The 24,076-nt window shown below is 40.4% G+C and overlaps 1 protein-coding gene across 1 annotated transcript; it reads right to left on the reverse strand.

The window, feature by feature from the left end:
• Positions 1-1,254: 1,254 nt before the first annotated feature.
• On the reverse strand, positions 1,255-21,412 carry calcr (calcitonin receptor). The gene is made up of 17 exons (XM_076106036.1): positions 21,325-21,412; positions 20,967-21,074; positions 18,354-18,439; positions 18,078-18,237; positions 17,840-17,950; positions 17,534-17,646; positions 17,060-17,225; positions 16,864-16,974; positions 16,574-16,686; positions 14,571-14,662; positions 12,045-12,171; positions 7,309-7,462; positions 6,489-6,549; positions 6,244-6,310; positions 5,845-6,063; positions 5,279-5,320; positions 1,255-1,476 (listed from the first exon to the last, which is right to left on the reverse strand). The coding sequence occupies exons 1-17, from the start codon at positions 21,410-21,412 to the stop codon at positions 1,255-1,257; spliced, it is 2,040 nt and encodes a 679-aa protein (XP_075962151.1).
• Between the last annotated feature and the right edge of the window lie 2,664 nt (positions 21,413-24,076).

Raw genomic sequence — 24,076 nt, forward strand, 5'->3', positions numbered from 1 at the left:
TTTACAGTATGAATGTGACCTTTTCATCATTTCATCTTTAGCTAGCCTTTCACTTTGCTCTGGATGCTTATTAATAACAATGCTACCATATTCATGAATAAATATGCACCGACGACAGAATAAAAAAAAAGAAAAGAAAGAGGGGGACAGATTAAAGGCCTCGTGAGCGTGACAAAGGATGATCGTGAGTAAAATCTGTGCAGCTTCCACACTGCAGAGGAACTGCCCGTTTGTCAGAACTATTAGCACAACTGTTAGCATACTTAAGTCATATGCAGTGAAAGGCTGTTCAACCTGAAAATAAAGTTTTTTATTCATATATTTTTTTTATGTGCATTTAGCTTCTTTTTGCTTCCTAGCCCTGTGATAATTGGCACAAATACAGCAACTGCAAAAACAACAAAGCAGTTGGTAGTGCAGCATCACAGGACACACAATTAGCACATACTTAGTAATTGGCAAGACTAAAATATTAATATAAACAAAAATAAAATCCTTTAAAAACATTTAAACACTTTTTTTTTTCAAATGAAACATACATTATGTACACAATTCCAGAGCTTCAAGCAGTTTTTCTTTTTAAATTTGACCTCTTTCCTTGCACATACGATCAGCTTTGTGAAATTAGTTGATTATGTGTGTGTCTTTAGCTTCAGGGTACCTCATCTGTGCTCAGCTGGACATGGTACGCCCCCTCATAGCTGTCACCAACATACAGTACCTTTTGGTATAGGTGAGGTTAGGAAGGATTGTTTCTTCTACTTCACCTTAAAAATCATCATCATGACACCATCGAAAACACTATTCACCTGTACCGCATGTAAATCAGAACAAATACCATCCTCACCGCCGCCTTCATCACAGTTATTTCTGTCTCCACACCAGCACCAGCCTCCGTCGCACTGTGAGCGTGCTCACAATAGTTTTAGCAGCTTTAGGTAGTGACACGTGTCAGAAGCAGCTCTTGTCTCATGCCACAAGTTCTTGACATCAAAGTTCTCGGAAAAACAGACACAACAGCAGAGTAAAGTAAAATGAAATGTCAGCCTTGAAGCTAATCCGTCTCCATCCCAATGAATCATGACCTGTATCATCGTCCTGGGGTGAGCGAACCCGTGTCAGTCTCTGAGATTTAATCACTGAGATATGGCGGGCAAACTGGATTTTCCTTTCTTACTGTACATCTCCGTTGCTCAGTTGCTCGTCGTCAGCTGTTCCCGCCGCCACACTCTTTATCCTCCGTTGTGGCTCAGGTCAAGCGTACGTCTCTCCTGACTTTAGGGCCACCAGCTCAGAGTCCTCAGTGTGGCTGCCGTTCAAGTGTTCGCTGTTACAGTCATGGTGGTACATGAAGGCGGGTACCTCGGTGATGGAGGTGGCCGTGTAGGACGTGGAGCGCATTGAGCAGTGGTCCTTTCGTCTCTGACCCCACTGGGTTTTGTACTGCATCCACTGTCTCTTTAGAGCTGCTTGCACCTGAGCGACACACAAGCACACAGGTAAAAGAGATGATGAAAGTCATCATCCATCATCTCTCACATAAACCTTTTGTCTTTGCATACTCCATAAGACCACATCTCAGTGCTGTCACCTTGAGCTATGTGTTGTGTACACATAGTGAAAAACAAACATTTCTCCAAACTGCTTTGTTTTGCTTTCCTGATCTGCTTCGACCACAAAATGATTCCGCCAGACGGATTTACATGCAAATCAAATCGCGGTTATGAAATGTGCGTAAGGCTGAGCCCATGTAAACACCATCTTGTGAAAATATTAATCCAACCGACGGTGATCCTAACTGATGCAAGCATAATTGCTGCAGCATGTGTACATCACTCCGTCACGTTAACAGACGCCAGTTAGCAAACGTAAACACCAAAGTCACATTTCTTGGAATGTGGCCAAGCTGTGCACATGGCCAGATCAAGTTTTAAAAGGGTAGTCAATGCAATGTGTATTCAGCTTTATATTAATTATTTAATCATACATATAAATTCTCCCCCACAGTACATCTGTGCTAACAGTGCAAACGACGACAGAGCTAACAGTGTTTACCTTCGGAGGAACTGAAGGGTGGGCGCTAAACTTTCACGACGATGCTTTCTGACAGGATGACGTCATCAGCTGTAACCGCCTTATGAGAGCCGTGCAGAGCAGCGGCCGTGAGCTAACCAGTGGGGCACGCTCACATGCACTAACATGCACTAAAGGCCGGTCCGGCAATGTCAACAAACCAAGGAGAAGCAACACACGCAGAGGTAGAGTGACTTCATTCTCTGCTCAGGTAGACATTACTCCACTACATCTTTACACAGCTAATTGTTGTTTGCTGCTTTGTTAATGCACTGAATGTTAAATAGAGCACCTTTAATTCTCCTGTAAGATGGTTACCCTTTCAGAAGTTTAGTAAACTTCAGAATGACAACACACTTTCCACCCTCCAGAAGCCTAAATGCCCGAGGGAACTCCAGCTGCTCACGAGCACCTGCTGAACATTCAATAAATACAGAAATGGCAAAATTACAATATTCTAATTTATTACGCTTGTCTTTCTTTTCTAGTTGATGATACATTGACTCCGTCTCTGAACAGAATCCTTTCATGTTTTTCAGACAGAAACTAGCAATAACCAGCATCTTTGTAGTGGTGACATGTTCTTGACCTGCAGCTGTGTTGCAATTACTTCCTTTGGTACAATGCACCACTTAAGCACACTTCAAAACTGAAATTGTAAATGCCATAAGGTGATTTCTGCATTTTTACCAAATACTCTTTTCCTGTTTTACAGAGGGGCCCTGCGTCAAAAATGTTAATAGTATGCTTTCATAAAGACAAATTTTATGAATTATCATAAATTGACATACAGAAAACCTATTGTAGCGTAGAAATACTGGTTGATTCCTGGACATTATGGGTTTGGGTAATGTTTGTGTGTGTGTGTGTGTGTGTGTGTGTGTGTGTGTGTGTGTGTGTGTGTGTGTGTGTGTGTGTGTGTGTTGGGGTGTCCAATCCGGCCCAGAAGCTAGTATTGTTGTGAGATGGATGTGGGGCTTTAGGAATAATGTGTTATTTGTTTTGTCAGGGAAGTGAAATGGAGCACATTTGAGAAGCTGGAACCAGTGAATGTTTGACATTCTTCCTTGATCAATGATTGATTACCAAGAATGTTGTTGACTCCTCTGTTGAACTAATCAATTGTGTTTACTGTGTGTGAACTTGAAAATCCTAAGAAGAGAAACCACAGCTCCAATCCTCCAGCAATGCAACATTCATTATTTGATTCTGTAACACCCAAATACTACTGTAGTTACTGCGGGTATATTAATGATCTAATGATGGGAATTATGACAGTAATTGTTATAATGAGACAAAAGAGCAGTATTGGCTTACAGCGCGCATGTAGAACGTCTTGCTTGATGTCACAAAAACAGCATGCAAGCTGTTTGTCTCACTGACCCGACATCACAATGGGCCCATTGGGGAAACAAGGCAGGTCTGTGCAGTTTGGCCTTTACATCAAAGAACATAATTGAAACCCGCCCCAGAAACCCGTGTTCTGATCAAGGGAGCTAAATTGGTCATTATGCGGGTGAAGCAAGCAAACCCTCTCATTCCCTTGTGATAGTTTGTGTTAGTTGACCCCACATCACTCTGAAAGTGGACTCGTCCTTTAAACACATGCTCTACACGTTGTGTATACTCCCTACATTGTTTGCGTTGTTTACGAATAAGCGGAGGCATTCTCCGCTCATGTAAGTTCTAATAGCTGACCTATTTTCCAGGCTGAACTCCACTGCTCGTTCCTCTGTTCCAGGCAGTCAGTTTAGGCATCTCTGCCCCGTCTCTGCCCATCTAAACAACCTCATTGTCTCTTTGGCTGACGGAGTATTTCACTTGTTATTTTAACGCATATTGCTTACACAGTAAATGTTTGTCTGTAGAAACTCACACCACCATGGGGACCTGCTCAAAATGCAAAATGTCCCCTTACAGCACGTATTGTTGGTGCTTTACTTTGCCGAGACCGTTGGGTTTGAAAGCATCTGTCACACAATTAGTCTATGGAGCTGCAAGGTCTTCACAACAACATTAAACTTAGGTCTGGGCTTTAATGGTAATCTAACTCATTCTTTTGTGTTTGATCCAAGTTAAGGATGCTCGCAGTCAGACAGCTGCTGACAGACTTAAAAAGGCTGACAGGAGGACTTGAAAGGAGAGTCAATTTCCAGCTGGGCTTGGAAACCACACAGCCATTTATAAACTGTCTTACTCTTCACCTGACATGACCCTTCAGCTTTTACTGCCGCAGCACTAGATCAGAAGAGACGAGTAGGACAATGCTTTATAACCTGTTACAATTGGACTTATGGCAGATGTAACATCTTTGTGAAGTTACAATTGTTTTACTTGAGTACTTAATGTCAAAACCCAGCTTTGAGTCAGTGTTTGGGTCACTTCTTGATATGCCATCAGGCACAGATGTAAGATGCCAGAGATCTGACCTGGAAAAAACAAAATGTAAAAATGCTTTGCCTGATGGAGTCTGATGTCTCAAACTTATTGACATAAGCAATGAGCAGTTTTATTGCTCCATGGCTGAACAGATTCCAGAGTAACATGTGCAGGTTGACCTTCATAAAAGGGCAATTGCTCAATCAGAGCTTCGGCGCTATTTTGTCATACATGGCACCAAGAATTGAACTTTTCCAGAATACAATATTCTTAAAAGGAATAGTTTAACATTTTGAGCCTTATACATTTATTCGCTTTATTGCTGAGACTTACATGAGACGATTGGTACCACTCATGTCTGTCCGCTAAATATAAAGCTGCAGCCAGGAGATGGTTAGCTTAGTTTAGCATGAAGACTGGAGGAAACAGGGGTAAACAGCAAGCCTGACTCTTACCACAGTTAACAAAGTACTCCTACCAGCTCTAGCTCACTACTTAAAGAAACAAGATATAACGTGTTAATTATTGAGCTTCAGAAGTGCTGGTGCTTTCAACTTTTGGACAGAGCCAGGCTAGCTTTTTGCTAGCCTGGTTAGCCTGCTTCTAGTCTTATGCTAAGCTAAGCTAAGCTAACTGTCACCTGGCTAAAGCTGACAGATGAAAGAGTGGTTTAGATCCTCTCATCTAACTCTTGACAAAAAAAGTAAAAAAAAAGCGCACAAGTACCTAAATGTCGAACTCTTCCTTTAACTTCACACAACATTGTGTTGCAGCCCCCCCACTGTAGGTTAGCCAAACTGCTAATACACATAAATACAGTGCTTACCTCTCCGTTGAAAAAGCAGAATATTGTTGCCACCAGTAATCCCTTAAAAGCAAAACAAGTAGACAAAATCAACATTTTTTTTTCAAAAGCAATGGAATTTAATAGCAGTAAGTTAAGTCAGCAACTTCACAATCGTAGCGCTTTTTTTTTAAAAGGAAAATTAAAGTATAGAGAGTATCTGGTGGAGCAATGACATCCCTAACTGGTAAGTGAATGAACTGATTGCCTACCTGTGAATTTCATGGACTGCTTTCCTGTTGTTTAATTAGGTGCCTAACTGGTAGTTAAAAAACGTAAATGGAGCATCTAACTGGTTCTTTAAAATGTAATTCAGCAGTGACTCAAATCAAACAACGAGGCATAAAAAAAGGCTTTTATGAGTGGAAACCTTCAAGTGTCTAACGTCTAAATCTCAAGCCTGACAGGTTTCCTGATCTGTTGTTACCAGATGTGCAAAACACCTCAACCCACAAGGGCAGTGAAGCAGCATTTATTTCCTCGTTTGAACTTAGCTTCTACCTGGTACTCTGATGAATGCAGCGCCTTGCTGTCAGCTCAGTACCTACCTGGTAGTGCATGAGTATGTGCATGATGTACTCGAAGACCTCGCCAGCGAGGTGGTTCTCTGGCCTCCAGGGAATAATGACGAACTGTATTCCCAGCAGGGGCACCAGGATCAAGGTGGCTCTCACTGCCTTCATGTACATGTTGGACTCTGCCCGGTGTGTGTCTCTCAACTTGGTCACCAACACTCTAATAATATTTAGTAAGAAGAAGAGGTTCACCTGCAGAAAGTAAAAAAAAAAATGATATATATAAGAAAAAATAACTACAAACATATGGCCATTCTTTCCAATATTTTATCTTTTAAGAATTAAAACTACAACCAAAATAACGGACCAACAATATTCTTTTTCACTCTGAAATCAAAGGATTTCTCTGGAACAGTGGATAAGCAGACTTACAATAAGCGCTGCCATTATGGGACCATGGACGGCGTAGAGCAGATGGGTTTCCACACTCATCCAACAGCTACAGAAGGAAAAACGTATCAGTCAGTGCTGTCTGCGGCCCAAAATACACATGCACGCACACATACAAAAACATGCACGTGTAGGGATCTGCACGCTCTCGCTCTCTGCCACACACAGACGAGCACGTATGTAAACATCTACTGTTTATTTGCAGAAGTTTCTGGAACATTACTCACTTGTCATCAAAATACTTTTTCCTTGCCACGGCATGGATGGATGCAGGCACTAGAGGAAAGCCTTGGATGGGGAAAAGATGGTGGCCATGTGAGGTCTTGAGTGAATTTAGGGAAATTCATTTGTCATTTACGCAACAGTAAAAAGTGTGGTTAGCTTGGTCAGTTGTTTTTCTGGTCTTAGACTTCCTCATCAGATGCATTATTCCTTCACAAATACTGTATGAATTCTGGGAAAGGCTGATCCACAGCCTAAAAAAACAACACCACATGGTACATTTTCTGTAACAGTCCAGTTAAATTTGACATTATGTCTATAAAACTCCACAGTTTGGCCTCAGGCTAGTTTTTCATCTGGATAGAAAAACGCATGAATCCATGTGGTCCATTGTCAGACATCATTGAGGCACTGCAGCATATCGGCCACAGATGGACCTAAATTGCCTCCAAACACACACACATACACACTGTAAACACAGGCCTCAAGGTTTTCCTCCCAATTTTATTGAACATCCATTTAGCTCCATCGCCTCCTTGTTTGACAGACTGCACCCATTATCCCTGCTTTGAACAAGGTGAAAAACAGGACAGCACTAAGCGACAGGAGGGCCAATCCAGCTGCCAGCATGTCCAGGTTGAAATACTGTACGAGGATCGGGTGTGAGTAAACTCTGGCTTTTAGTTTGTGTTCTGTCTTGTTGAATTGTTTTCAGTAAGTCTTGAAGCTGTGACTGAGTCCAGTGAAGGCATAAACGTTATTTTTAAAGACACACAATATAATACAATAAACAAATAGAAAAAAATCAAATGCAGACGGACTCACCCCAGCCCAGGAGGTAGTACCAGTGCAGATGCTGCTCCTCTGCAAACACGGCCACCACGATGAGCGTGTGCAGGTAGATGCCTTCACACAGCATCCAGAAATAATTGCAGCCCAGCATGTACATGTGGAAGAAGTGCAACACCTTACAGCCAACCTGCAGAGAGAGCCAAAACAAGGATGTTTATTTGTTTTGTCTATATAAAATAATACCTATTAAGTTGGTTCAATTTAAACACTGCTGACATCTCAGCCGGACACACAAAATATCCAAGAGGACCACTGCGTTAAAAAAAAGAAGTACATTTTAGCTACATACTGCAGCTGCCCTTACAAAGTACGTACTGTTGCATGCAGTATGCATTCAAGTGGTACATAGTACTTCATCAGAACATTGCACCTTGAACTTCGACACTCTTGCTCATATATCTGCTGCGCAGAGGATTGTGGGTCAGAATAGCCAGAAAAGTAAGATGAGGCCGAATGCAGTAGGACATACTTGTATTTTTGGCAGACTGCGTTTGACATCCTTTGTATTATTGGGACGTACGTAATCTTTTTCTAGCGAACTAAATAGTGTGGTAGTCTGGGTATTGCAACACACAGGATGTTTCTGCACTCATGGCACAAACCCGTTAGCCAGTATTACCCTCTGCAGACAGAGATCTTCATTCACCCACTCTGGAGATGATTTGAGATAGAAGTGATGATTTCACTTTGCACAAGGAAGTGAGAAAACGCCATGCTCTGCAAGTGCATATTAGTACCCTACTATGCAATTTTCCAATTATGCCTGCAGCAAACTGTGACAACATGACAACATATCTCATTATGTGTTCTGTTCTTTTGAGTAAATCCTTATTATAATTGTTTGGCAGACATGACTTGGATGCCATGTTATGATGTCAGTCTTATCCTTCCACAGTCTACTAATGTTATAATTGCAAAGACGTTTGTGTATGCGCCGTAAGCTGTCAGTCTGCTAATGACTGCTACACACGGGCTCCAATGAACTTGTCTGTACTGATGTCTATTCAAAAAGTCCCAACTTTTCTCTTAGAAATAACCTTTCTGAAAGTAGTAAAACCAAATCAAACATTCATCTAGACAGTTATGTGTAATGTATAAGTAAATTGCTACACCAATGTTTCTCTTGAGTCTATGGTAATTATTCAAAAAGTACATTATCATACTGTCAAGCACAAAATCATATTGTAGAGTATTTTTAAAACGGTCCCGTTTGATGCCATGGATCATAATATTTTGTTAAATAAGTTTCTTTTCATGTTTTGCTGATTCTGCTTACAGCTGATTGATGCAGATGGTTTCAAATCAGTTGACAAAGTTGTCCCACAAGGATCAATATTAGCCCCCTTGGTATTAATCTATACTCAGTCATTCTGTATTTGTACCAATTTATTTTATTTGTACCAATATATTTAAAATATATATATATATATTCACATCAGGATTTCTGATTTGTAGTCCTGTGTATAAAGAGCATGTGTGCGGCCACAGTAGTATAATTCAAAGATGCTGGCATTGCTATAAACTGTTGCTCTCAGGGGTCTTCTTAGCCCAAAACACACAACAATGATTCACTTCTAAACTTTTAGCCATATGTTTCTCCCTCGATTCCCTTTCCACTTGAGGAATCTGCACTATAGCAGACATGGACTCGTATCTGCACGCAGACTTAGGTCAACCACTTTTTTACTAATTATCTCCGCCAGACGTAGCCTGAGGAGATTATGTCTTTGGTTGTGTGCATGCATGTGCTTCTGTCTATCCACTGCTAATTTTGCATACTGCTGGACCCATCACCCTAATATTGTTGGTGCTCATTTATGATTGTGTGCTCATGGACCTCTCGTGGTTGAAGTGATTCCCACTTTTGAAATCACTGATCAACAACCGCTTCAGTTTGGAATCTTATTTCTTAATTTTTCCTCTCTTGAAATGCACACCAAAGTAAGAAACTTCTTTGTATGTATGTATGTATTTATGTATGTATGTATATGGTTGTTGTCTAGACAGGGGGCAATTGTGGTTTGTATTCATTCAATCACACATTACAGCGGTGGTCGTTGCAGACAGTCTACCAAAAGCCCTTTTCTACTTCACAACTGTTTTTCATTGCAGCTAACCGAGGTTTGTCTAAAGTTACCGACATTGTTCTGGTTTACAAATCAAGCTGCTATACATCATGTCGATGTTTCTCATGTTTTCTGCCTCCTCCCTGGTTTGACATAAGCTTTGGGGATTCACTCCCCCAACATTGCTGGCAGGCTAAACCAGACTCTATCTCACCACACCAGAGAGAATTAAAAGAGCTTGTAAATTCTGTGAGAGCAAATCTCCACCACAATCCACCTTTCCTAAATCACCAGCGCAGAAAACAGGCTCATAAGTTGCACTTTGGCAGACACGCGTGAATCCCAACCAATGGTGCTTATGATTTCTTTCTCTGCATCCTCTTGAGAAGCGGGGCCACGCTGACCAATTGTGTTTTGACATGCTGCAGCAAGTTAGCACAAGTTGACAGTTCTACGTCGGAAAGTAATAGATTCGACCCAATCCTTTTTGATAAATGGCGAGAAAGGTTTGAAAGCGAGCCATTGCACAATAATACATATCTTGACATTGATGATGATGGCTGTCTTGCCCGGCTGCTACTTGGACACGTTTAGAGATGGGATGTGAGTAAAGACGGCAATCAGGATGAGCCAGACAGATTCGGTGAATGCATGAAAAAGAAGCAGCAGCAGGACGCAGAATAAACCCAAACCCAGCTGAAGCCTCCGCTGTCTCCTGGATGTTTCTAGTACTTTGTCGCGCCAAAGATGCTCCAGCTGAAAGCTGACTGGGGTGTAATGGGATTGTATTTACAGCAAGTCAACTTCTAAAATCGTATCAGTTGTTTCTGTACGTCACTTTGATCATCGAAAGTTCTCTTATTTTATCTGGTTTTCGCACATTAACATTTTGGGAGGATGACGGTTTTTGATTTTTAAAGTTGATAAATGGCAATATTCTGACACTTGAACTTCTGGAGCCTGAATGTGCTTTTTTTTATTGTGTTCTACATAAAAGGAAAGATGTGATACTTTCTTGGAAACACTCTCCAATAACTTTTAACAAGCAGCAAGCACCGAGTCAACAGATTGTCTTTATCTTTATTTCCAAAAAGAAGTGGTTCCTGAAAAGTAACACGTGAATTTATGTTCATGTCTGATAATGAGGCATTCCTACGAGACAGATTTATCATCTCTACCAAAGCAGACCTCGGGGTTTCAAAGAATTCACATAATGCCTTCAGTGTGGCTCCAAAACTCTTGACAGGAGAATGTTGAAGAGAGCAAAAACTGTCTGTTGACTGAGTAACACTGCCAACATATGCCACAGTGAGATTAAATCCTAATTAGGATGTACTTAAGCCTGTTGTACAAACTTTAAAATATTTAAACTAGAGAGCAACTCGGCTGGCCTTGCATAAGCAAATTAATTTTTAAAAGTTCATTGAAATTCTTCCTTGCATTTTAACATTAGCATTTTTACGGTTTAGCATAAATTGTGAATGCATTTGTATCTCATTTTAAGACCGTGGAACTAATCCTCCACCTCACACTGTATTCTGGTAAAAAGCCTTTTTTTGGGAGCGTTTCTAAGTTTGCAGGGTCAAAATGTTCCACAGCTCAATATCCTCTTAATATGACATATTAAACGAGACATATCGTGCTCATTTTCAGGTTAATACTTTTTTTTTCTTCGAGTTTTGTACTAGAATATGTTTATATACTTTAATGTTGAAAAAACGAATTAGTTCTCAAACTGTCTGTCTGAATATACCTGAATTTACCCTCTGTCTGAAACACTCAATTTGAACGCCTGTCTCTTGAAGGCCCCCACCCGTTCTGATTGGCATGCGAGAAAAATACGGTACACCTTTACAAAGGTATAGTTCTCAGGCGGTGGGTAGAGATACTCGATGTTTGTGGTTTTAAGATCTAGGCAGCACAGAAAAAAACTGGGTATCTTATTTCACAGTTTGTGGCTTGGTAGGCACTCCAGATACCCAAATATATGAGCACAAGCACTAAAAAAGTGAGTTTATTAGGATAAGTCCTCTTTAAGGAGACCGTTCAAAAGGTTTTATGATCTAAGCAATGTTTTCACCAAGTTCAAATGTTGAAATCCCCCACTGTTTATGGCCCACTGGTGTTATACTCATTGAAACCTCATGTGCCCAAATTTGCAGATGAGACAGTTTTCTTGACTTAAGACATCGATATCTCCGCAGTGGATAGCCCTTACCAATCTCCTGCAATGTTAGTTTATATAAAGAGACACATACCCTGGGAACACAGGGATAAACCCATTGTTTAGCAAAGCTAACATCTGACTCCAGGGATATTGGTCCACCACAAGACAGTCATGTACCCTTTAGGATGATTTGTAATACTGTTACAATCACTTCTCCTCTAGTGCCATTATCAGGTACAATACTTTGGTTTATGACCTGCAAAACGAATGATATTCCAGTCAGCCTCCACTGCACTATATGTTTTATGCTAACATGCTAAACTAAGGTGGTGAACACGGTAAACATACCTGCTAAACGCAAGCATGTTAGCATCGATGTTGTGAGCATGTCAGCTTTTATCAAGTCGAACAGACTGGGATTATTAGTCTTGCTAATAGTAATATTTCGGTAGATACTCGACAGCGGCTGTACTCACCGGGTTTCTGACAACCACTTCAGGGTTATTGACCACTGCTGCGAGGTTGATGATGGTGAGGGCTGAATTGAGCACATAGGAGCAGAACAGGTTCTTGTGGAGGGTGATCCGTTGGCAGCTCAGACTCCTGTGTGAAGAGCGATGCCATGATTGACTTTGTTACACACCAGGATATGATGTGATAATCAAAAGAAGACCTTCTAAAAATTGAGAATGAATTATCTTCTGACACACACAAACATAACATTTAAGAAGACAAAAACGAATTACAACTGATGAAATAAAGAGGAGAACAAGTTACTGGCGGGCTAATAATTTAATGCAATCTTTAAAATATCAAAATCATTGATGATCATCTCAGAATTCGTTGGTAAAAGAAGATCAATGAGCGGCCTCGAAATGCTCACAATGGACCCCAAGGGTGCATCTCATTACCTTATAGCACAATGACATGCTTGACAATCAAAGTGAAAATATCTATTAGAATCAAAATTCATTCATATCCAGTAGCTTTACTGTTGGTAATGGATAAATAATGTTTTTTAATGTCAGCGTAGCAATCAAATGTACTGTAGCTCACAGAACGTCCTCTACAGGTTAAGGAGTTAAATATCATTTTATTGCTCATGGGGAATTTTATGTTTGTTGAGCCATAAAAACCCCAGAGACTCATGACCGCTGCAATTCCTCAAGCCAGGAGAAAACAGCATACACAACTTTGCATTTTCACTGACTTATTCAGAGGCCGTGCATATCTCCGACAGAGAACAATCTTGTTTTAGCTCCAGACATAAAAGGAATTGCAGGAGCTGCTGAGTGCTTATATACACAGAGTTTGATCTAAAATGGGATGTCAAAACACAGACTGAATCCTTATGGCAGCGTTTTATGGACTGTCCCAGGTCCTAACATCTTCAGTGCTGTTCAACCTAGTCTGTTTTTCCACGGCAAGCTGGAGTATTTTTTATCTTGGAATCCTGACAGTGTTGATGTGGAGTTGTAAATAACAGAGTAGTGCAGCTGTACACCATCGCATACCAGTGTAAGCTTCACATCTGGATCTTACAATACAACGTAAGCCTCTAATATTTCAAGTGTTTTAGCTATAAATAGGTCATGGTTCAAAAGAAAACAAAAGATTTTCTAAGCCTATAACTGTGTTACTTTATTGAGATCTTAATTGTCGTGACTTTGAACTTTATGAATTGTGAATGTCCCGCTGAGTTTCTGTGTAGCCGAGTTAAAAGTTAAGAGTTGGACTCTCAGCGGGTCGTGAGGTTTTGCAATAATGCACCTGCTCTAAACACGGCCGTTAGATTTACGAGTGTGTATAAAACTGAGGGTCTCCAACAAGATCGGTTTTGAATAACAGCTGCGTTGGAGGTCAACACCCTTCTCCATGTCAGATTTTACAACTGCAGCGTTCATGGACAACAGTGCCAACAAATAAACTTTTCCAAATATTGTTACAGAACATAAAACTAATTTACTCCCTAGGCTCCATATTCAGGTTTCTTCATAGATATCTGTAGAACTATAAACCTTACTGCATCATTGAAAATAATTCTGATTGAGTTTCTTCCTTACTAAACTATACATTTTCACCAATCAGTCTGCTAACTTATTCTCAGGCTTTCTCACTTCCAAATTTCACATACATTAACTGAATATTATACCCTTCTTGCCTTTATCCGCTTTGTTGTGTTGAACAGTTTTCTGGTTTCATTTCAGCAGAAGTATCTCCTTTAATTGTGCACTTTTTCCCTTTGGGATTAAGCAGTTCATCGGGATGAACAACCTTAATGAGCAATGCACTCAGGTGCAGGTTTGTGGCAAAAGCAAAGCGCCAACTGTCAATGGACGTCACAGCTCTCCGGTTTTCAATCCTAAATATCCATGAAATAAATGTGCAGGACAAGGAAACCAAGTTGCCATGAAATTAGCGACAGTTAAATTGTATATAAATTACAGTCAGTGAAGCAGTAGAAATGTTTTCAGGTTGATAGTTTGCACTAATTTGGCTAAGTAGCTCAGATGGTAATACTTTTCTAATTACTGTGAATTTAACAAAGTGTGCTATTTTCATTAATTTTGAAGACTTTTAGATCATGTTACTTGCCCTTGAACAGCTCTGAGTGAATCAGCTCTTTTGATTACATTATAAAATGTGACATCAACACTCTGATCAACACTGAAAAACCTTCTGTGTGCCTCTGGTGTTCACTCTGCTGGTGGGACAACGGCAGACTGGATGTCCCCGACAGCACATAAGATTAAGACCAAAGTACTGCCTATCATGAGTAATGAAATCATTGGAGAAGACTGTAGTGAAAGCCCAACATCATCCGTGGGCCTGTCAGATCCATTGATAATAGTAACTACACGATTGACTGAAAAGCTATCATTATGACTCTGTATCAGCTTTCATCTTGGTACAACCGGCCTGAATATTTATTACTTTCATTACAATGTGCGTCATCAAACCAGTAACTGCAATTGCAGCTAAATTACTCATGAATCCATTACCTGAAGTAGAAGAAGATGGCCAGAGAGATGAGCAGGGAGGCTGTGGATAAAGCGTGACCCACAATTGCCATGTAAAACAGGATGTACGCTGACTGTAAAAAAAACAAGATAAGAAAAATAAGTCCATTCGGTATTACATGTTGTATTTTTGAAATATAAACATTTTGGGCCGACTCCCCAACGAAGGCCCCTGTAGATGACTATCGGCAATTTTCCTTTAGTCACCGAGAGGCTAAGTAGAGGAGATTAAACTTGCGGACGCGCTGGCTGTAACGTAAATGACTTCCGGAATCCAGTAGATGAGTTTCGAGTGTTTATTTATGAGCAACAAATAAACGTTGATTCTAGATAGCATACAATCATAACTCAATAATTTGTCAGTATTAATGTGAATAACGTGTAAAAATAACATGAAATAGCGGTCAACAAAAAATAAGGCTCCCTCTCTCACCCCCTCTCCTTCCCCTAGTCTAACTCTACTGACAGCTGATAAACCCCCATTGTGGCTATTCCCAGCACCACGTGACTCAATCACCGGAAGTGCACCGGAAGTGACAAAAAAGGGCATACAAAACGACACAGGCCACACCTGGCTCCTACAGCCCCAAATGCACAACTAATAATCTGCTCTTGGTGAAAGTAAAATGAGATCACGAGGACTCAGTTTTGATAAACCCAGAGAAATTAGGCAGAATCTTGCAAAGGATAAAACTACACCAATGGTTTCATGTCTCAATTGAGAGCTAGTCGTGGACAGTTTGGCTTATTTCTCTTTGGGATCCTACTGCTGAGGCTGTTTGTTCTCGACATTTCCTGAAGCTGCGAGGCTGAGTCAGCAAAGATCAAGTTTCTATTCATGACCTCTTGCATCACAGCTGAAAGGTGCAAAGCTGTTGGTTAAAATACTGCAAATTAAAAAAATAATGAGTATGGATGTAAAAGTAATGACATAACACACAATATTAATATAGAATCATGATGACCACACCAACCCATAGGAACCACTTTCTCTAAAAGACAATATTGATGAAATTGTGTAACTAATCTGTACACAAGTGTCACAAACCGGGCCAAACGGCCATGACAAAAAAGGGAGACGCATTCAATGAAGCAGTTTATCAATTATTTATTAAGTTTAAAGTAATATAAAAGACAAACATAAACTAACAGTGACATGTGAAGTCAGTCATTTCAGCAGTGTAAGTGAGTGGGTGCGTGTAAAGTGTATATGCAGTGTTGTATAGTGTCGAAACAAACCATAACCACAATCAAAACAAAAATGAGTGTCTCAGGAAGGAGCCAGAGACCAACTGAGAATCCAGAGGGTTTTTATACTGGGTGCTCTGGCACACAGGGCCAGTGTTGCTAATGGCCTCAGGTGCTTCCACTCTGCCTGACGACCCTCTGCCACACCCACCTCCACACCGGCAGAGAGGGTCGTCACACAAGTGAATTGGAGTGCTGATTAAAAGTCATGTGAGTAAATGTATATCAGTGTGTCTCTGAGGTCCCTTATTGCCAAATACTGGAATGAGCTCTGTGGTTTCCTGGTCTGGTTATGTAGGAAACATTGTTGGTGGCTTGGTACAGCAGCCTGGTGCTGTTGGTGATAAGAAGGTTGTTAATATGTGATGGTGTCAACACGAGGCTATTTGTAGGGAGACTCGTCTGTCAGGCCTGTGTTTTATGACAACTATTAAGCCTGAGGAACAGAGGGCTTACAAGTTACTTTCCATCTCTGATCTGCGGAGCTCAGTATACAAGAGTAATGTGTTTTTGGAAAAAAAAAAGCCTGTTAATGTTGGTGTGTCTTACAATATTTATGGCCAACTTCGTCAGACTACATACAGTATTTCCAGTTTCCACATTTTCTCCCATATGCCCATGCTCCAAATAACAGAGGACTCCATGCAGAAAAAGGAAAAAAGAATGCTGAGCCATCACACTGTGACCATCATGCAGTAGATCTATGATGGCAGGCTACTTTATCTTAAATATATCACCTTCAACTTTGCCTGAGTGTTTTCGTTGCAGAGTGTGTAGTTGGACCACGTCCTGTTGGTATCCGGGTGACGAAACCACTGCCCGTCCTCCCCACAGTACTTAGCAGCTTTTTCTGAAAGTAACAATCAAGTAATAAATGCATATTCTCCAAATGTTTTCACATTCAAACAGCTGTGTCCATACATTCAGCTTATGTTAGCCTTGGTGAATAATTCATTCTCAAAGCAATTCATATTTTATCGTTCTTGTAAAACAGTCAACAAAGACACTCTTGAGTCTTGCTGCTCACCTGTCGGGTCAAAGTCGACAAAATAATTGGGGCAGTTTTGAGAGGTGTAAGTTCCCGCTGGAGTGTCCTCCCAGCACAGCCAGCCATCCCAGTTACGATTGCAGTGCACCCCTGCAACACCAACATAGCAACAGAGAGTTAAACATTTTGTAAGGAGAAGTAGCCATGATGAGTCTCGGGTAGTTAATATCTCTACCTGATTTGTTATACGGTACATCCCGATTCATTTTCTCGAAGCATTTGTACTGGCTGTCAAGGATTTTCTTTCTCACAAGTTCCTGTTCTTCTGGGTTCACCATGGGGCTGACTGTGGCCTCATCAGCGGACTCTACTTCAGTGACTCCTGAGAGCTGCGTGGCTGCCTTCATTTTAGTGACACACACACATACACGGGATCATGATCGGTCAGTGTCGAGCCATGAGCAGTGGGGCTATGGGCAAAAAAGCCCCCCATAGTAATAATTGCACATCTTTATTTCAGGCTATGGATTTCACATCTTTAATTACACAATGTATGGCTGACCCTGTGAGATAACTAGGATTATGATATGTTTATAACCAACTCGCCGAAAACCACAGCGGTATTGTTATTAAGCTTAACTACCGAGAATCATAATCTGTACAATAAATCCTGGATGCATAGTTAATACAGTACATCAGGATACATTACCTTCAACCTCTCCTCAGTGTTGACAGCACAGAGTGTATAATTAGTCCAAGTCGTGTTGCTCTCTGGAAGGTGAAACCACTGCCCGTCTTCTCCACAGTACTTAGTGGCCTTTTCTAAAAAAGAACAAATATGTGATGAATTATACTGTATGTTACAAATTCTCTACATTCAGTCTACAAATCTGTGCAAAGAGCAATTATGTGATTAAGTCCAGTTACTTTAAATGCAATCAACAGAGGATTAAAAGTGAATGTGAGGGTTGACAAGATATCAGCAGAGCAACAACCACTTTGTCTCTCTGCTCACCTGTCGGGTCAAAGTCGACAAAATAATTGGGGCAGTTTTGGGAGGCGTTGGTTCCCGCTGGAGTGTCGTCCCAGCACAGCCAGCCATCCCAGTTACGACTGCAGAACAGCCCTGTAACACCAACAATATATATTTACAGGCCTCTTGTTCATAAGTTTTGAACTCTCATCATGTACAAATCATGTTGATGCATAATAAAATAATTTGGCGGTAGATCAAAGTTACGCATGAGTGTTACCTGATTCATTATGAGATGGATCTTGCTTCATTTTCTCTGAGCATTTCTTTTCGTTCTCGAGGTTCATTTTTTCCACAACACCACCTGTTTCTGTGTTGACCCCTTTGACCTCTGTGGCCGGCTCTCCAGCAGCATCCCTTAAAAAATGGGGGACTTCCTTCTAAGAATTAAAAAAAGGAAAGTTCAGTGTGGAAATTAGTGTACAGGGCAGCTGAGACTATAGCTTCATCTGGTTCTTCCATTACTTAAAGGGAAAAAGCCAGTAACACAATATACCTCTAGTTTGTTCTTTGAAGCTGGTTGACAAGTGGACCCAGTCTGGACCCAGTTACCCAATTCGGCACAATATTTGGTCACTTTTTCTGGAAAGAATAACAAAATATGCAATTACTTCACATCAGCTTGACAACAGAATAATTCATCAATGGTTATCCTGAAAGCTCTAAATCAAATTACTTATTGGCACATTAATGCTTCTGTTTTAGGGTCGTCCATGTTCTTTACTCCGTCTTCGTTTTTCAGCATCATCCAAACACAAAAATTGAAACCTGAATCTTAGCATTACTGAGCAACTGTGATTAATTGAACGTGGCATGCACCATCAAACATTCTGTCAAACAGAAAATACCCTCTTTGGAGAAATTTTCTGGCTAATTCTCAAACGCTGGGCTTCAAACCACTTGTCCTGTAGATCTGTGACTGGGCTAAGAATGCGATCACATTGGTCCTGACAACAGCAACCATAGCCTGGAGGCCTAGTCTTCTTCGTCAGCTCATCAACTGTTCGGCATCCACTTCCAACTGTACGTCTCCCCCTGAAGCCTCATATCAGCAGCATCGGCTTTCAAATGAGGAGCCATAAGGGGACTCTTAACGTCACAGGCAGTTTGAGAATATCCTTTATGAGCTTTGTCTTACAAAAACACAATCTCTCTCTTCTCGTGCATATTCTCTCTCCCCATCCATCTCTCTGACTCCGACTTCTCTGTTTTTTTTGTAAGCCCTCTTTTCTTTGCTTCTCTTTTTCTCTCCATATACCCTTCAGTCTATCTCTGTCCTCTTCCTAACCCCCCCCCCCCCCCCCCCCCTCCACTCCCCTGCATCTCCTAAATCAGACATGACTCAAGTCTGGATTTCTGCAACCAGACATTGAGCCATGCATTCCTCACAATGAAAACACTGCTCATAGTGTAGTACACCGCGATCCAAAATCACATGATCGAGTCAAATTCAATATAAATATATGTCTGTTTTGATTCAGACTGGTTGATAAAACATACTGATTTACCTTGTATCTAGTTTATACATATCATGTTCTAGCTTTCCTTTGCACTCTCTGTTGTGCAAGTCTTCCTCCTTTAGTTATTAAGAAGACTAAGAGTCAGCCATTCTAGCAGCAATGTTTTGAGCTAAATGCTAAGGTTAGCTTGCTAGCATGCTCACAAAGACAATGCTAACATGCTGAGGTTGCAGGTGAAATGTTTACCATGTTCACAATCTTAATTTAGAATATTATAAGCACTTAGTACAGCTGAGGCTGATGGGAATGTCAGTAGTTCTGCAGCTATTTCATCATGCACAAACATAATAAACAAATTGAAATTTTGACTTGATGGCACTAAATGAAAAGTCAAGGGATTGCCATAGTGAATTTATCCTGGTAATCATTATAATAGTTTTTGAGACATTTACTTCAAAACCCCAAATGTGCACCTGGTAGCACAAAAAAAAAAAGATCATCGAATTCATTACATCCTCAGGAACCATGATTGTCTGTACAAAATGTGGTGACAATCCATCCAGTAGGTATTGAGATATTTCAAGTGAAAATTTTAACCTTCTGATGGGTGTAGATCAAGTTATTATGATTCATCCTCTGGGCACAATGGATATCGGTAACGCATTTGCCAATCTAGTTCAATAAATATTTGAGTCAGGACTAAAGTGAGGGAAATAAAAGGACTTGGTATTTATAATGCACCTCTTAATAAGGACAACAATCAACACAGAGTATGACCTACAAAACAGAACAGAAGACACCCAAAAATATGTCACATTACTGGCTATGTTGTTTTAAATGACGGGCAAAAGCACTACAGCACCGGTACTTGTAATGATTGATCATGACATCTTCCTTTAAATGAGGAAATATACACTTACATCTCAACATAAATCATATCTGCTTTGGACATGATGCATAAAATGCAATTACATTATACACTTTAGTCGGAGACACTTGCATTAAGGAACTGACCATGAATAGTAAAGTGTTATATACTGTGGTTAGCTTTAGTGCTCTTTGAGGGAGCAGAACGAATCTAAAGAATCTGAGCAGCAACACGATTTCTGCTTGAAGAACTAAACCCTCCTTAATAAACATGTGAACATTACATCTTAGTTAATTCAACTATACCAAAAATATAAGGAGGCTGTTGGGACGGTGGATCAGCAGAGTAATAAAGAATGAATTTTATTGGGAGTTACAAGTCAGCTGGTAGCCACACAGCTGACGAATGAGTTAGTGATTGTGGAGCATGTATAAAACAGCTAATGCCATTCAGTAGTTTGATTACATTTTAAAACCATATTATATTATTGTACTGGCACCGTGACAATACCTGCCGTTCTTGCATTATGAGTTGATAGAATCTTAAAACCATCTCTCACCTGACTGTTGCACATCAAATACAAAATAAAATCCTCCTAGCTTCCTGAAGTCCCATGCTGGCCAGTGGGCCTTTTTTTTGTCATACAATCAGCCCCGTGACCTTTGATCTCCATCACACACAGAACATTGGATTGTTTTCTATGTTGCCTGCTGAACTGGAATTAAAAACGTCAGGGAGCTTGTTGTTGTGTATTTGTGTGAGAAGGGCTTATCTTTCTTACCAGTTGGGTCCAGGTCTGGGTGATCTGGACAGTTTTGTGTTACAGACGTCCCAGCTGGTGTCTCATCCCAGCACAATAAGCCATCCCACATGCGTCCACAAAAGGTAACTTTGAAAGAAAAAGGAAAAAAAGTGTAATGACTATTCTGTGTTATTACAAACACACATTTTTCTGTTCCCTACAGCTACAGCTCCCACTCTAAAAGCCCTCAGTGGCAACACTATCATTACCTTGAACAAGAATATTAACTACGTTCTGCTCCCAATCCACCACCTTACAACACCATTACACCTGTGACGCTCTCCCAAAGGTAATCCATTTGGCCTTAAGAAGCCTTGAAATGAGTTGGGCCTCTCACCGGTTCTGTTATCTTGGTGGTCTTTGTGGGAGAGCTCAAGACATTTATATTGACCCTTGCTCAGCGTCTGGCCATGTCCATCTGTCATGCTATGTCCAGGCCTGAGTGATGGATCTGAGATTGACTCTGCGCCTCCAGCCACCCAGCGCTGTGGAGACAACATGACACAAGAGGTGAGAGGAAGGGGGAAGAAAGCATGTCCGTACTTGACTTGGAACAGAGTATGGAGTGTAGAGAGGGAGGTTGTGGTTGCTGCTCTGATCTACATTTCCTTGACTGTCAAAGATAAAGCATAAATATTATCTTGGATGATGATGATGATATCGAAATTCACAATACTTCACAGTTTTATCATGCTTAGATAAAGACACGCACCATTATGTAAGATAAAAAAAATTAAATGAAGCTTAAGCGCAAATTCAGTCAGGAAGACACTCATTCATAATCTCCTCTCCTTGTAATTACTCTATCAGCTGATTGGGGGCGTGCACTTTTAAGTAACCAACCAGATTCTGCACACAGTTTCCTTCAGCCAATCACATCGTTGCTGTCAAACTTTGAAAAGTGTTCTCCTCTCCGCTGCTGTCAGTTGTCATCTCAGCTTTAAGCAGATGCGACCCTCCTCCACCCCAGTCACTTCCAGTCAGCATCACAGTCATGCTCCTGATTCATTATCAGATTGCAGCAACTCCTTTCACCACCACCACCACCAGTGTCTGGACTCCAGGGGGGATTAGGCCTATCGGACCTCAGTATCCCTACCCTCGCTGATATTACTTCAGGATGGAGTCCAAATGCCAAAGACTTTGCACTTTTCATATTTGATGCATGTATAATAAATCATTGTTAAATTATAAAACAAGTCTCTCCTGATTGAAATGGAAGAATAAGCATGCAGGGTTTTTGAAGCAACTTCAAAGCTGATCTGATGAGGATTTTACTCCGCTTTGAAATTCTAGTCACTCACTGTTCATGTAACCCATTAAAGTGTGTTTTGGAGCTCACAAAAGAAGTTAAGCAGCCTATTTCCTCCAAATGAATCGTATCTCTGCTCTATTGTTTGTATTTGGAGGTAGCATTAGTAACGAAGAAGCCTGCAGTGTGAAATGCTGATTTCGATAATGCTCAATGAAGGATAAAGAGCCCATTTTTGTGTGACTGATCTCACACATTCTTTGGGCTGAAGTTTAAGCCTCTCAGAGTGTCGGGCTCATGCACTTGCATTTAATAAATCATTTAAGGAATGGTAATACGTTTCCTATGAAATTGTCTCCATGTGCTTTATCATAATTGAGACGCAAACCTCTTATCTCCGTCTCTTTGACCAAAAATACCATTCTTACCTGTCTGATAAACTCTTGTAATATATGTAGCCTACTTAAAAAAAAAAAACTGTGAGAATGCTGATGTCCCATGTAGCAGTTTAGCAGCCGTACATATGATGTCACTCCAATCATTGAAGTAAATGACGTCATACATACGACCACCAGGCCACCACCAATATCAACAGATGAGAAAAAAGATGTCAAGGCTTCTCCTCGCCTACTAAAATCCATTCATCTCCCTGAATCAATGACAAGGCCACTCAAAAAACAAAGCACAGACACATAAAGGAGAACACGGTACATTAGGTCGAAAACATTTTACATGATACTATTCTGAAACTCAAAGTCAAGCGCGATACTTAACAGCAAAGGCAATCGAGACTTCCATTATCTCTGACACTGAAGAATAGTGGACCAACTGTTTTGCTTTTATTAGGGACTATGACTCATGAAAGACCTCTATTCTGGAACACGGTGAATATTGTCTCGGATCTTTTCAATATTTTAGAGCCACGGCGTTTAAAATACCATTTATTATAGAATCCTCATCAAGCCAATTGGTGTACTGCTATTTTTAAGAAGAGAGTCCATCAAAAGGAATTTTCAAAGTTTGATTTCTTTAATTATAACCCCTTCTTCTGACAAATCGGCCTATTATAAATGACAGAATATAGTACCAAAATGATTGCAACATCGCTGTAAGCTAATTCATGTAAAACACTGGAGCGCACTGTGAATATGACTCAACCCCCCCAAACTGTTTTGAAATCAGATGATAGATAGCACTTTATATTTGGTGGGCACAAACCACCAACAGCAATGTGTTTCAGGAAATACAGACACACATTATGCTTTATGCTTCAATATATAAGATTGTGGCATATTAGTGCAGGACTGAAAGGAATTGTATATGTTGTTGCACTAAATTATGAACAGGGCACCTGTAAAATCTGATGTGTACTACCCAGATACTGTTATTTCAAAGGGAACAGATGAACACCTGTGGTTGTAAATTTCCAATTTGTCCAAGTATTTTTAGGATCATAAATATGTTGTAATGTAGAAGGGGAATGTTTTATGTTTAACAGTTTAAAGAATTTTGGGCATTGCACTTTGGCTAGCTTCTGCTTCTTCATTTTGTTCCAGACTTTTCATTCCTATATATATATATACGTATATATATATATACGTATATATATATACGTATATATATATATATATATATATATATATATATATATATATATATATATCACCCATTTATGAAGAGAGCGCCTGTGAATACTTTGTTCCTCTGCAGGCGCAGGGAGGTTATGCTGCTGCCATGTCTGGTACCAGATAGTGTTGTACACAATAAAACACAATGCATAGACCCACTTCAAATGCACGATGAGGTATTACAGACATGTCAGTTTCATTTTGTGTCT

This window comes from Anarhichas minor, unplaced genomic scaffold (genome assembly GCF_050575085.1).
Source record: "Anarhichas minor isolate MPS153535 unplaced genomic scaffold, ASM5057508v1 ptg000033l, whole genome shotgun sequence".
Classification (NCBI taxonomy): domain Eukaryota; kingdom Metazoa; phylum Chordata; class Actinopteri; order Perciformes; family Anarhichadidae; genus Anarhichas; species Anarhichas minor.